Here is a 14333-nt window from a genome sequence, read left to right as displayed (position 1 = left end):
GAAAATTGTGATTTCATTCATTTATTACTTCCCAAATTCAATCATTCTTACCCTCAACTCTGTGACTTCAAACCCCCACACGCACATTTTTCACAGAAATAAAAATAAATGCAGCTAACGAAAAAAAACTGCAGGTAACATTTCTTCCACCAACGCTGCCTTTTCAGTGCCACCGATGTGCAGAAACACAAGTGTGATGACGTGTGCAAACACAAAGAAGACATGCAGTGAATCCCTTTGAGATTGCACTTATTAACAAACTGTAAATTTCCAGTTGTGCCAGTGGTGCCGTTCTCCTACAGCAAACCTCTGCTGAAACACTGTGTACCGCTTATACAGCTAACCCCAAAAAAAGTGTCCGAGCCACAGAGGACAAAAACATGCTTGTTTGTGTCATGCGGTGCAGATATTTACTTTTTGAATTAAAGTGAGATGTTGACACTGAGCACCTAATAAACATACATGTCAGACAATGAAGAGTAGCTACAAAGTACCGCAGTAACAATCATCTGTTTTCAAATCCACGCCAAAGTCCTCGATATCCAGAGAGAAAAGGCAGTGTCAAAATCCACCCGTCGTCCGACACAATCTCCACGGACAGGAAAAGCATCTCCAGGAGCTCGTGTTGCGAGGTAAAGGGGTCGAGCATTGTTTCCGCCTCCACCCTCACACATCACCGCGCACCCCGGCTCATTTTTTGCGTACTTCACTGCTGTCCTTCTCCTGCGAAGGCACTGGGCTCGTGTGACACAGGCTGACCGCGACAACCAGCCGTGTCACTTTGTTGCATCATCACACAGAATTAAACGTCCTCTTCCTCCACATTGCTGCGCAGTGTCAAGCAGTTTCTCTTAGAGGGCTGAAATGTGGCATCTCCCACAATTAGGACATTTAAGCCCAAATATAGGCCTTGAAGATTCAGTGGATTTCAATGTGGACCTGTAAAGAGACAAAGGCTGTCAGACAACATACAAAATGATTGGATAAGACCCGCTAAACATGCATGAAAATGTTAACAGGTCAGTGAGCTCAAACATTAATTCAGCAGCATGAACTCATATTCCAGCATAGCAGATTTTAGGTTCATTTTGGAGGCACTAAAAGCAGTTAAACCAGTATGTCTAATGGTATCAGACACTTAAATTTACTGCTATTTAAGACCTTTTTTAAGTTAATTTTTAACCACATTTAGGACTTTTTTTTGGATAAATCATATTATTCTTATTTAAGCATTGCATGTAATCACAAAGGTGAGTATACACGTGGTGGTAGGATTTATACAGGAATATGGCTATTGGATTGAGTAAGGTTAATCTAGATGTTGCCGAAATTTAAGTGCAAGTATATAGTAAAAATATTTTATGTTTCAGTGGCAGGTTTAAAGAATTGTAACATTAAAAACAGACTTTTGCCCAGAAGAGCGTCACTCATTTTGACAATCAAATGATCGACAAATTAAATTAGATAAAATGTTTGTGAAAATTAAGACCTCACAAATTCAAATTTAAGACTAGTGACTTTTAAGGCCTTATATTTGTAAAATTTTATTTAAGACTCTTTAAGGACCTTCAGACACGCTAAACTGAGCTGTCAGTTGAACTGAAAACAATTGAGATTTCATTTGAAGTACTGGAGACAGTTGAAGCGTGCTGCTATGTCGCCTGAGCATAGACAGCAATTAAAATGTCACTTCCAGTTTTAAGAGTAAAAATGAGTCAACGCTGACTTTTGCTGATTTTGAACATGTTGTAATATGCTATTGTGATAACATATATTGCTATTTATTACCTTTTTCAACTTCAAATTATATCCACATTTGTCATCCAATTAGATTGAGTTTTCACTTGGTTTGTCTCACTTTAGTCTTTTGCATCAGCAGCAGCAACAAATTGTATCTAGCAATTGATTTTATCAATATAGTAGGCTAGTTAAAGTAAAGTTTATATATTTTAATGCTAAAAAAGTCAAATCAATACTTGCTCTCCATGTATGGATACAATACTGGCACACAAAAATATCACAATACTGTGCTGTATCAATTCTTCCTCCACAACTATCCATAATTATAAGACAGTTTGTTGTGCTTTAAAGAAAAGTATGACCAGAATTTAGTCTTTTGGTGTGAACGAGGTGGACAAAATTACAAGTCACTATATCACAAAGTTTAAAACAAATGATCGTACAGTTGAAAAGGCACTTCCCTAAAACAGTTCAACAAAAAACATGAACATTGTAAGCTTCATGTTGTGTAAACCCTTGAAGACCTGAATTAAAATAAGTTTTTGTGCTGCGTTCAGACCATTTAACCCTCTGAAACCTGAGAAAATTGGTTTGAAAAAGCTGTATTAAAAACTCTTATATATTATATATTCAAATTCATGTATGTATTATTATGTATTTCTATGGTTATGTATTCATTATTGTCATGATGTTATTATTAGTTGTTATTAATGACTATTTTAATATATGTATTTATTTATGTAATTATATGTATATTTTTTGCACTCTCTCCAAAATATTTTCTTATTTGCTTGATTTCCCCTTTTTGTGAATATTTCTAGGCTATTTTCTTGCATTTTTTGTTAAATTTCTTACCGACTCGAGGTTATTTGCCCAGATTTTAAAGGGTTAAACTGCAGTTGTTTTGGCTATAGCCTCACTGATGAACTGGGTACTGCTTTTGAACTGAGTCATCTATCTAGAAAATACACATCTTTTAAATAAAACGACCAGACAGTAAATATTCAGACAGTTAACTTGCTGTTAATAGAAACTGGTAAACCGACAGTTTAACTAACCAGCTGGTGAGTTTAACTCAATGAGAAGGTGTTTAAATAATTACCTGTAATCTGACATTGAACATCATCGAAGCGACCAGGTAGATATATGGGAATCTGATTCGCAGCCGCCATGCCAGATCAAAAAATATCAACAAAGTCCTCGTCAGTCCTTTGGAAAACACTCCGTAAGTCCGACCAGCGGAGCCCGAGAACCGGAGCACTAAATAAGACAGACCCGCCATACAGGCGAAGTCTGCCCGGGCGGTTGCTAAGGTTACTGCGTCAGATACCGGGGCGAACAAAAGCGTAAAGTGCTGACTGGTGAATGACAGTTCATATTTCTATCGCTGACAGACACCGAGCTCCATTTTTATTTTGCCTGGTTGTGCTGGCAGAGCAGCTCCACCCCGACAGCTTCTCTACCGACTCCTGTTATGGGCAACGGGAGGACCCAAAGCGGTGTGACACACACGGAAGTTCAGAGTGTACATGTGTACATTTTGCCCTGAGTTCAGACTCTCAGATAGACTATATCTATATCCATATCTATCTATCTATCTATCTATCTATCTATCTATCTATCTATCTATCTATCTATCTATCTCTCTCTACATATATATATATATATATATATATATATATATATATATATATATATATGTATATATGCAATTTTATTTTTTAACATGTACAAGAGATATGATAATAATAATAACAACAACAACTCGAAAATGCAGTTTTTAAAGAATTGTGGGTGTGGATGCTCGGCATTGAATAGCTGAAGCTGCACTGCAATGCTCAATGTTGAAAAGCTGACGCTACACTACAATGCTGGCTTTAAATGTTGAATAACGCAAATAATGTATCAGTGATGTAGAATATTTTGAAGCTTGTTGAAAGGCTGATGCTACACGGCAATGCTGGCTTAAATGAGTGAGAAGAAGATGAAGTAGCAGGAACAGCTGGAAAGGTGGTGCTTTACATTAACACCCAGATTAATGTGATTAAACTCATGAATTTAACAGTAAAAGTTGTAATATTACATGATTAAAGACACTGATCGCTAATGTGGAGATCAGAGGTCAGATATGCTACCTGGGAAGGAGTGTGAAGAGTGTCTGTGGGAGTCGAATTTCAAACTTTGCGATTACAATTTCAACTTACAAATTTCCCAATTTCCATCAACAAGGAAGAAGCAGAGAACATGTAAGTACCTGAGAGCCCTGATAATTGGTCAGGCCAAAATCGTCAACCCCAAATACTTCTCACTCAAATGTCAATGTATTTAGCAATGTTGTTGAATCAATCAAAACACTACTAAATACCCGTAAATATTGCTTTCCAAATAAAAAAAAAAGGTGATTCGGGGAGGTTAGTTACTCTTTTAATTGATTGTGGGGGTAAAGGGCACATCCTGGAAGGCAAAAATCAGGGTTTGTGTCTATTTTTAAAAGAAAAACGATCTAACGTCATTTCCTGAATCCGTGTCACACTCTGAATAGTCCGTCTGACTTCTTATTTTATTGTATCTCCTTTAAGTGTCCGAATTGAGTTTCACCTTCAAAAACACCCAACCCACCGACACATTTTGTCAACTTACACTCTCAGACTTTACAAAACACACTATATTTTGAGCTTCTTGTACGGACGGTAAATTTCTGTGGGCGTGTAATCGCAGCGCACCGGATGTACCGCCTGGTGGCGGTGTTTAGCTCCCCGTTTTTTCTCCTCAGGGGTGGTGGCCGCTGTTTTGCTTCATAGCTTCCCGATCAGCCCACGAAAGCATGGGAATGTTGCGAGGGGATTTCTGAGTAAACTTGTGTTAAAGTGCCTAATAAGTTACCGCAAGTTCCCCCACGAAGCTGTTCCACATCCCAGGAGCTCCGCCGCACCACCGAAGGCCGTTAGCGACCCGCTTTTGGGACATTTTACCGGCGATCAACTCCGGACAAAGGAAAAGAGACTTGTGAGCTAACGTTAGCTCGGGCTAACTTAGCATTCCTCTAGCTGCGGCGCAATGCAGGCCATAAAGTGTGTCGTTGTCGGAGACGGGTGAGTTAACCGAGCCGACTAATAATTAATGCTTTCCACTTAACATTTAACCGAAATAACAAAGTGTAACGTTAGCTAAAAGTCGTCAGACTAGCTAACGTTAAAACCGCTCTGATTTTTTTAATCAGCGGGTGAAGTTAGCTAACAAGCCGCAACTTTAACTACCTGTTTACGCTACGCTGGGTTTATAAAGTTTGATTTTTGATCATGCTTGTAATCGCCGTTAATTATATGCAGTAGTATTGATAAAGCATTGCAAAAATAGCTTAACGTTGGGCTAATCTTTGACTTAGTGTTTTCCTCACTCTTGGGTGAGTCAGACATCACAGGGCAGTCCACCCATTCCTCCTAACCGGAGTTTGAGCAACATTTCCTTGTCAACTGAGAAATCTGAAGAGTTAAGCTCATTGTTTGTCCCTTGGTTTGAGTTGCTGTGTAATGCACTGTTATGATAAACACGTTTCCGGTGTCTTAAAAGTGCATTTTGCACGTTTTTTTTGGTTGTCTGCTACAGCTACAGATTTGTAAATGATTGCAGAATAAACTGTGACTGACATTTATATGTGTAACAATATGTGGGAGGTAAACATAGCCTACTCATTACTCCTTGGTCAGGGTGTGGTGGATACCACAGCAGCAGAGTCATTGATGGGCCCATGACTGCGTCTAATTTGTTATTTTCGATTTTGACGATGGGGAAGCTTTGGTAGAAAAGGTTCATGGTACAACACCTTAGTTTCACATTTGGCAAATACACTTCCTCTAGAAATCTTGCATGCATACCTTGAAAATCCAGTTTCCAATCGTATAAGCAGGGTTTCAGCAGAGTCTTAAAAGACATTGCATTTATTAATCTAAAAAATAAGGCTTTAATTGGTGTTAAATTGACTTAAATTCATCTTTTAATAGATTTAAAAATGCTCAGGCATAGGAAGTAGGATTTTCTTTTTTTCTGACATTGCACTGTAAGATCTCAGAATAATTACTCATTTAATTTTTTTTTCTTCGTTTAATAATTTAAGAAATGACTTTTCTTAAACTCGTTATGATGGGAATCTCACACGCAGATTGAGAAACACAAAATCGCCCGAGAACAAAATGGCCATAAATGCCAAATATTTCCCACTTTTGTAGGTAAAGCAAATAGATCATTTTATGATACTATAATATGTTTTTTGTCTTCCACTCCAAGATGCTCTAAAAAGGCTTATCGCTCCAAAAAGGTTTTTTTTTCCACCGGACAAAAAGATGCCTTTTTTATGTTACAAGAAACATTTGTTGAAATTAAATTGTTCTTTTTCAGTTTTGGGCGATAAAAAAATTGGGGTTTCACTTAATACAGAGCGGCATTAAAAAAGTCGCGTAAAGACTTAAATCTACCTTTCCTTAAGCTGCAGGAACCCTGATATAAGACTGTTCTCCCAAAGTAAGGGTTCACTCAATAGTAGCTGTTTTTGGCAGGGAGGCAAAAGAAGAACTAAAATGATCATGGTCATTTAATCAATTAGCAGACTGATAGAAAGTTAAAAGTGATTTTAAAAGCAAAAGCACCAAAAGCTCAGCAGCTCCAGCTTCCCAGATGTGAGTATTTGTTGGTAGGTTTATTTATCTACGTAACAGTAAGAAAATACAAAATGTATACAATAGAATTAATTCCAGCTGGAGAATAAAGAATCATGAATAGCTTGTTCAAATTCCTCCCCTGAGTAAATAACAAAAACACTGGCATTACTCATCAAAATAAAATAAGCAACAAACAGTCATGTACCACATAGCACAAAAATATTTACATATACAAAAAACAAACAGTATTAAAAGAAGAAGAAATAGCAACAACAGAAAAATAAACCTAAAAGAGTATATGGATAACTGCTGGAGTAAACGTGCCAAAAAAATCAAGATGAAATGAAATGATATATTTTAATGTCTCTAAAAGCTGACAAGTAAGACTTTGATTTTGGTTACATTTTTAATAAATTCCATAACAGTGGCGCTCTACATCTTTTTTCTTTTTTTCAAATTTATGACAGAAGGAAAAAAATTAAAAAAAATTTTTTTGCCTGTTTGAATGCAAGTGAATGTCAGAACAAGATCAAATTTAAAAAAAAGAAATGTATCTAGCAGATCTTGCCTGCAATTAATGTATCAAAATGTAAACAAGCATGTTTGAAAAACATTTATTTATAGACGGCATTGAATATTTTCTAAACAGACGTGCCAATGGATTTTGTTTGTTAGAATATGAAAAATTCTTAAAATCTTCTTTTGGATTAAAAGTTGTTTTTTTAGTGTTTTTCATGTTAATAAACTGAATAGGCTAACTCTGCGTTTCAGACCGTAGGCTGGAAAAACAAGGAATATGAGTGTATATGTGAAACATACGATGGACATATTTCACTACTTTCTGACATTTTGTTGTCAAATGATTGGCATATTATTTGATTATAGAGATGCGGCATTATACCATGAAACCATAAACGATGGTATGAAAACTGATGGTTATCAGACTGTGTACCTTTGCTTATCTGCTGGGTTTGGGAATTACCAGCAGCCTCACAATACTTAACATCTTTTACAATATGTTGCAGGGCTTTTTTTTACAACTGCAAATTATATCTGCTAATGAAAAGTTTGTCAGCACCTTTTTTATTTAAAATATAACGTTTTCAGTCTCCTCATTTCTCGTGGACTGAAAAGGCAATTGGTTTTAATTGTTCTGGTAGGCTACCAATACATCATTTGTATTTACGATATAAATAATTTATATCCTTAAAAAATGATACCTGGCATCCGTGTATGATACAATATTGCCATGCAAATTTATCACAGTAGAGTGTTGTATTGATTTTTTTTGTAGCATAAACCCATTATCTGTTGTGTTTTTTTTTTTTAATGCAACTGCGCAGAGAGTCTCACCTGCTAATGCATCTCATCTCTTTCAGTTGTAATAAAGCATTTGTTCAGCCTTTCTGTTTTCATTTCTTAAAAGCTACAGTTACTAACCTTTATTAAATTGTCACATTTGCTGAAACTGACATTATATTGTGAAAGAAGTACATAGATAGTCTGCACGGTTTAGCTGTAAAATGAGAAAATTTGTGACCCGGCTGCCATGTTTTATGACTACGATTTAAACTTGAAACATTTTTATAAATTTAAGTATGTGTGAATAATAATTTTGAGAATAACTGGAATTAAGGTGCGATTCTTTGTCCAGTTGCATTTTTTTTCAATACCATAGATGCAGAAATGTACATGGTATGATAACTGTGACTTTTCATACGACATTGTACCTTGAAACCGATATATCTCTGCAACTCTGGTTGTAAATGGCCAATAATAATAGGAATAATATTGGTAATACTGTAAATACTCTAAAATGGTTATCATATTGTGAAATTCTCATTGTTGCAACCCTAATTAATAGTGATGATAATCACTAGTTGCAACCCTGCTGCTGTCCAGTCGTACAAAAAAATACGTTTTGTTGTTTTTATTTGGAGGGGGGGCTGGAATCATAAATACAAAATGAATATTTTCCCTCTTCTTCTCCCCTCCAGAGCTGTGGGTAAGACCTGCCTGCTCATCAGCTACACCACCAATGCCTTTCCTGGAGAGTACATCCCCACAGTGTGAGTATCTGAGGCTGCAGACGTTATTTATTTATTCATGTTAGACGAGAAGTCGATGAACACCAGCTGTCAATCATGTCTCCACACCCTGTGTTTCCTGTACAGTCGCTGCACCATTGAGTTGGAGTCTTTAGTTTATTGTTATTTTTAGATTAAACTGTGTTAGCTTGCAGGACTGCAACTAAGCGTAAAAAACAATTACGCGAAAATGGTGTGGCGGGAAGTTATGAGGAAAACCTGCGCTGCATCTGATTCCAGACCAGCTGTGGACACAGCGGCGTGCTGCTTTACTATCAGTGCGGCATGGACTGACTCTGCAGCAGGCAGTTGATAAACAAGATTTCAGTTCTGCAGAGCCAAATAATAAGCAATGAGTCATTTTCAAGAGGGAGATGAAGGAGCAAAAGAGAACAATGGATCGACCAGGAGCCTGTTTTCCATTTTAACGCTTCAGTTTTGTTGTTATTTCCTGCCACACTTTATGGCAGTATAAATATTTTATCAGTCTATATGATTGATGGGTTCATAATCACTCTTGCATCGTTCCCTCTGTCAGGTTCGACAACTACTCGGCCAATGTTATGGTGGACGGGAAGCCGGTGAACCTGGGCCTTTGGGATACAGCAGGACAAGAAGATTATGACAGACTCCGCCCACTTTCATACCCACAGACGGTACAAAAAAATACAATACTGTATTATATTTCACTTAATGTGATTATTTTTTACGCGTGGTGTTTGCTTTGAAGTATATTTTGATGACGTTGACGCCCTTACGTAATCCATTTGGAAAGTTTGGGAGCCTTGAATGAATAAGGAAGTCAGAGGGAAAGAAAAACACCACACCTTTTTCTGCGCCGTGAACACAGGAGGGGTTTGTGTTCCTACTGTTCTTAACAGGAAATGATTGTTATGGGCTCTGATGGCGTTGTTTTCTTTGTCTCTCCAGGATGTGTTTCTCATCTGCTTTTCGCTTGTGAGTCCGGCCTCGTTTGAAAACGTCCGTGCCAAGGTGAGTTGATGCAGGCACAGGGGCCGGTTTTGATACGCCGCCATTTTTTCCACCAGGGACGACTCAGATTTGTACATATTCATTTTTACCCGTATCTTTAAGCTCAGTAGTCATTATATACTTAACAGCCTCGTTGTTAAAATTTTGAAAAAAATAAATAATAATGATAATAAAATGACACATATAGGATAACCAATCTGGGGGGATTTCTGGAATTATATTACACTGTCGGAAACCCCTGAAATATGACTTTTGCTTTGTCTTCCTCTGCCTTTGTTTTTTTTTTATATATCTATTTTTAATACAAATTATTAATTTATTTCTGGGGGGGATTTTGACCTTTGTTGTGCCCTCTTTTGTACGGATCTCCTTTAGCCATTTTATTTGTTGTAAACGGAGTATCCGATCGAATATGTTAACCTGTCACTTACCGACCATTTAAAATCAATAAAAATTTGAATTATAAAACATAAAGTGACATATAATAAGACAGACTGACATGTTTACTTACTAGTTAAATCATTTTGCCCTGTTTGGTTAAATTGATTTAAAACAGGGCTTTTAACTTGAAGTTGACCATACTTAAAGTACATGATATTCACAGCAAAATGTTAATTTATTATTTTCATACCTGACTCTTGACTGAATTAATACAGTCAGTATTTTGGCTCTTTAGGTTGCGCCACATAAACAAAAACAGCTCTTTCATTCATTTAAATGGAGTCAGCGGCTCCGTTCAACGGGGCTACCAACGCAAAAATGTTGAATCAAGCTCAGCTTTTGGCTCACTAGCTGTAAAATCATCTTGTATCTGTTTCTTAAAATTGAGTATCAGGGTTGTGTTTCATTATCTCACTGGTATCTAAAACAACACGTACCCACTAATGCAGCCCCCCTTTGCTGTTTTAATGCAGGGCTGTTTTCGGTCTGACTGCAGGCTCATCCGTCACTGCAACAGAGACAGCTTTGTGAATATGTGATCTTTCTGAAAGAGATGCTGACTGCAAATCAAGTGTACGCTGGCTGAGCTGCGTCTGTCCGTTAGTCAAGAAAATGTAGCCTCCAGCACAGTATTAATACGAGATCTCAGCCAGATTGAGCTGACCAATTATTTCACCAGTTTCAGTCCTTTTTCTCTGAGTTATATTATGCATGTTTTTTCTTTTTTGTCTTGAGTTATGGCAGCAGTAAGAAACACACCCTTAACCCTTTAGAGACTGTTTGGTGCATTTTTCATTCTTCATGTTTTGATAGTTGTGTCTGTGTCCATGCATATGTCATAAATGTAGTTCAGATTGTGTATTTTAGTGTAATCAGTGAATTTCCAGCTCAGCTCCTACAATAAGTTTAAAATACACAGTGGAAACTAAATAGTTACGTTCAGACTGTTAAGGTCAAAAAACGCCCCATTCAAACGGACATTTTTGATCCCACAGCCATCAAAGCATAAAAACATGCATTGTATTATTTCTAGGTGTCATTCTGGGCTTTTGACTTGGAATTTGTCATTTTTACCATTTTCCACCTGATGAGGTCATTTTGACCATATTTGGCATATGGAGAAAATACATTTGTTTCCACTAGGTGCACTGCTAATCATTGACACATCCCAGACTATCAGCAATTTAAAAAAAAATCATTTTGGCTTTTTTTTTTTTTCCATGTAAAACATAATGACATGACAAAAACCTGGCGTTTAAAGTGTTAACTGTATTAATGTGCATTGCTTATTAATAGTTTAGAGTAGACACATTTGTGAAGTTATACCTCCGACTTCTCAATGTCCTGCTCTCTGTGCAGTGGTACCCTGAGGTGAGACACCATTGTCCCAGCACTCCCATCATCCTGGTGGGTACCAAGTTGGATCTGAGAGATGACAAGGACACCACGGAGAAGCTGAAGGAGAAGAAACTCTCTCCAATTACATATCCACAAGGACTTGCAATGGCCAAAGAGATTGGTAAGAGGAGTTTTCACTATTTTTTTTTTTTTGGTGAAAATTATTGAATGAATACGACGGAGGATTAGGGCCACATTAAGGGAAAAAAATTTAATTATTTACGAGATTAAAGTCATTATTTACGAGATTAAACTCATTATTAACGAGAAAAAAGTCATTATTAACGAGAAAAAACTCATTATTAACAAGATTAAACTCATTATTAACGAGAAAAAAGTCATTATTTATGAGAATAAAGTCATAATATTCAAACCTGCTGCTTTTGGAGACACTTGTCCCGTAGATGCATCCAACGATAACCCTGCAGTTGACCAGTTCAGCCATTTCCCCCTCCAGAAAAGCAGCAACATCCTCCAAGTCCGACTGGTTCTTTCGCCAGAAAAGATGCAATTTCTTGCATATTCTTTTTAAAGTCCTGATACTTATGATAATGTGATGCTGATGTGCCAAAAGATTAAGTATCTCCTTGTTTGTGAAACCTATCCTAAAATACAACTCAACCAAATCCTCTGTAGCCCTCATGTTAACAAGTGTCTCCAAAAGCAGCAGGTTTGAATATTATGACTTTATTCTCATAAATAATGACTTTTTTCTCATTAATAATGACTTTTTTTCTCGTTAATAATGACTTTTTTCTCGTTAATAATGACTTTTTTCTTGTTAATAATGACTTTTTTTCTCGTTAATAATGACTTTTTTCTTGTTAATAATGAGTTTAATCTCGTAAATAATGACTTTTTTCTCATTAATAATGACTTTTTTTCTCGTTAATAATGAGTTTAATCTCGTAAATAATGACTTTTTTCTCATTAATAATGACTTTTTTCTCGTTAATAATGACTTTTTTTCTTGTTAATAATGAGTTTAATCTCGTAAATAATGACTTTTTTCTCATTAATGACTTTTTTCTCGTTAATAATGACTTTTTTCTCGTTAATAATGACTTTTTTCTCGTTAATGACTTTTTTCTCGTTAATAATGACTTTTTTCTTGTTAATAATGAGTTTAATCTTGTAACTAATGACTTTTTTCTCATTAATAATGACTTTTTTTCTCGTTAATAATGAGTTTTTTCTCGTAACTAATGACTTTAATCTCGTAAATATATATATTTTTTTTCCTTAATGTGGCCCTAATCCTCCGTCGTAAATGAAAACCAATATTTGATGAATGTTTTCGTCAGGTTCCGTCAAGTACCTGGAGTGCTCAGCCCTGACTCAACGTGGCCTTAAAACTGTGTTTGACGAGGCCATCCGGGCCGTCCTCTGCCCTCAACCCGTCAAGAAGAAGGGGAAGAAGTGCTCTCTCCTCTAAGACTTCCTCCACTGGAACGGTTACAGGGGAACATGGCCGCTAGTGGTGAGGGGTGGCTAAAAGACACAGGAGAAACACACCAGTATACACACAAAAACAATGTACTTCAGATTCTTTCCTTCCATAAGTGTAGCTACAGCAGTTCTACCAACCGTTTCCGTGAAAAATTTGACATACGGTCAGATTTACGAGAAAGGGTTGGAAGATTATAGACCCTAGTTCTTTCCCGACAAACGTATACTGTATAGATAAGACTATGAAATTCTTGAGGCCTTCTAAAATGGATCGGATGTTTTGTTTCCAAAAAAAAAAAAACTTCACTTTGTTCTTCCACTGGTTGTCGATCTTTCTTTTTTTGTTTACAGTCTTGTTTGTTTGTTTTGAGTGAAAGAAATATTGCCAAATACATTCTGCAGACGTGCTGTATTTTACAAGCAAACCTTTGTTCTGTCGTCTCAAACCTTTTAAACCTTCGAAATACAGCTGCTGTTGTGCGCCGCTGTTCGTTCGGCTCCGTGATCGATGGCATTTCACTCATTTTCACTCAGCGAGGGCCTTCGCGTGTCATCGCATTGTCAACAAGGAACTTGAAGTCAACATCTGTGAAGTTCTTTTTGCCTCAGATTACCGTTCGTGCGCCATGAAATCTCTTTACCAGTTAGTTTTCAGTCTTAGCACATGAATCATGTTAATTCGCTCTCGTGGATTAAATGACGCCTGAAACATACTGAAAATTCAGACTGGGAACAGACACCACCTGTGCTATTAAACCCCGGCAAATCTAAATGATCCAGTATTTTAATGTGTGTGGCTCCAATCGGACCGGTGGAGTTTATGGTATTTTTCCTTTTTTTTTTTTTTCCCTCTGCGCAATATTTCCCTAGTGTCTCTCAACTGTGTAGCTGCCCAGGAGTGCAACGCTGAAAACTTTATTAGATATTGGATTAGAACGGTTTAGGTGTTTTGGTGGCGGGGAACAAGAGCACCTTTAATGCTCTGTGGGCATTTATCCGAAACCTTTTGTGCAGCACATTTGATTCTTAATAGCATCACTACTGGCTAAGCAATGTCACTAAGACGAGCATTTATGCCTGCTAATAACAGTAACAAAGCTACTGTCGGTTATGGTGTAGTATACAGTGTACTCATCTTTTTGTTATAATCATGTGATTTGACTTTTTTTGTATCTTTCTTCACAGAAGTTACACTTCACTCACTGTATTGTTAAACTAACACTATGAATATCCTTTTGTTTATTACCTCTACAGTTAACGCTACCTTAATCTCCCTACAAGCCTAGCTTTTTGTAATTAATGCTGATAGCATGTATGTGCAACATATACTGAAAACTAAGATTAGAATCGCAACAGTTATATTTTTTGCCTATTTACAAAATGTATTTGAACTACTAGATCAGGGGTTAAGTACATGTTGCTCATCTGTATTGTATTCAGACATCAAGCTGTGCTTTAATTCAAGCCAATGTTGTGACTCTTTAGTTTTATGGATAAAAGCTATTGTCACTTTTTTTGAAAAAGCCAATAAATTCAAGTAAAACAGACACTATTCTGCCCCTTTGTTTTA

General features: G+C 36.7%; 2 protein-coding genes across 2 annotated transcripts; one reads left to right on the top strand and one right to left on the bottom strand.

The window, feature by feature from the left end:
- Positions 1-5: 5 nt before the first annotated feature.
- On the bottom strand, positions 6-3231 carry smim10l3 (small integral membrane protein 10 like 3). Its single transcript, XM_088069419.1, has 2 exons — positions 2843-3231; positions 6-939 (listed from the first exon to the last, which is right to left on the bottom strand). Exons 1-2 carry the CDS (start codon positions 3020-3022, stop codon positions 919-921), a joined length of 201 nt encoding a protein of 66 aa, XP_087925545.1. The 5' UTR covers positions 3023-3231; the 3' UTR covers positions 6-918.
- A 1280-nt stretch (positions 3232-4511) lies between these two features.
- rac1b (Rac family small GTPase 1b) lies at positions 4512-14310 on the top strand. The gene is made up of 6 exons (XM_042504386.2): positions 4512-4832; positions 8393-8464; positions 9021-9138; positions 9413-9475; positions 11276-11435; positions 12619-14310. The coding sequence occupies exons 1-6, from the start codon at positions 4798-4800 to the stop codon at positions 12747-12749; spliced, it is 579 nt and encodes a 192-aa protein (XP_042360320.1). The 5' UTR covers positions 4512-4797; the 3' UTR covers positions 12750-14310.
- The last annotated feature ends 23 nt before the right edge of the window (positions 14311-14333 follow it).

This window comes from Plectropomus leopardus, chromosome 18 (genome assembly GCF_026936395.1).
Source record: "Plectropomus leopardus strain MGB_pleo_1.0 chromosome 18, ASM2693639v1, whole genome shotgun sequence".
NCBI classification, from domain to species: Eukaryota; Metazoa; Chordata; class Actinopteri; order Perciformes; family Serranidae; genus Plectropomus; species Plectropomus leopardus.
The sequence above is the reverse complement of the archived record's forward strand: the minus strand, read 5'-3'. Positions and strand labels throughout refer to the sequence as shown.

Excerpts from the sequence above, each read along its gene's own strand:
- rac1b (XM_042504386.2), top strand. The coding sequence starts at position 4,798 with ATGCAGGCCATAAAGTGTGTCGTTGTCGGAGACGG. Across the intron at positions 9,139-9,412 it reads CACTTTCATACCCACAGACG|GATGTGTTTCTCATCTGCTT; the intron begins GTACAAAAAAAT and ends TTGTCTCTCCAG. Across the intron at positions 9,476-11,275 it reads TTGAAAACGTCCGTGCCAAG|TGGTACCCTGAGGTGAGACA; the intron begins GTGAGTTGATGC and ends CTCTCTGTGCAG.
- smim10l3 (XM_088069419.1), bottom strand. The coding sequence starts at position 3,022 with ATGGCGGGTCTGTCTTATTTAGTGCTCCGGTTCTCGGGCTCCGCTGGT. Across the intron at positions 940-2,842 it reads TGTTCAATGTCAGATTACAG|GTCCACATTGAAATCCACTG; the intron begins GTAATTATTTAA and ends GTCTCTTTACAG.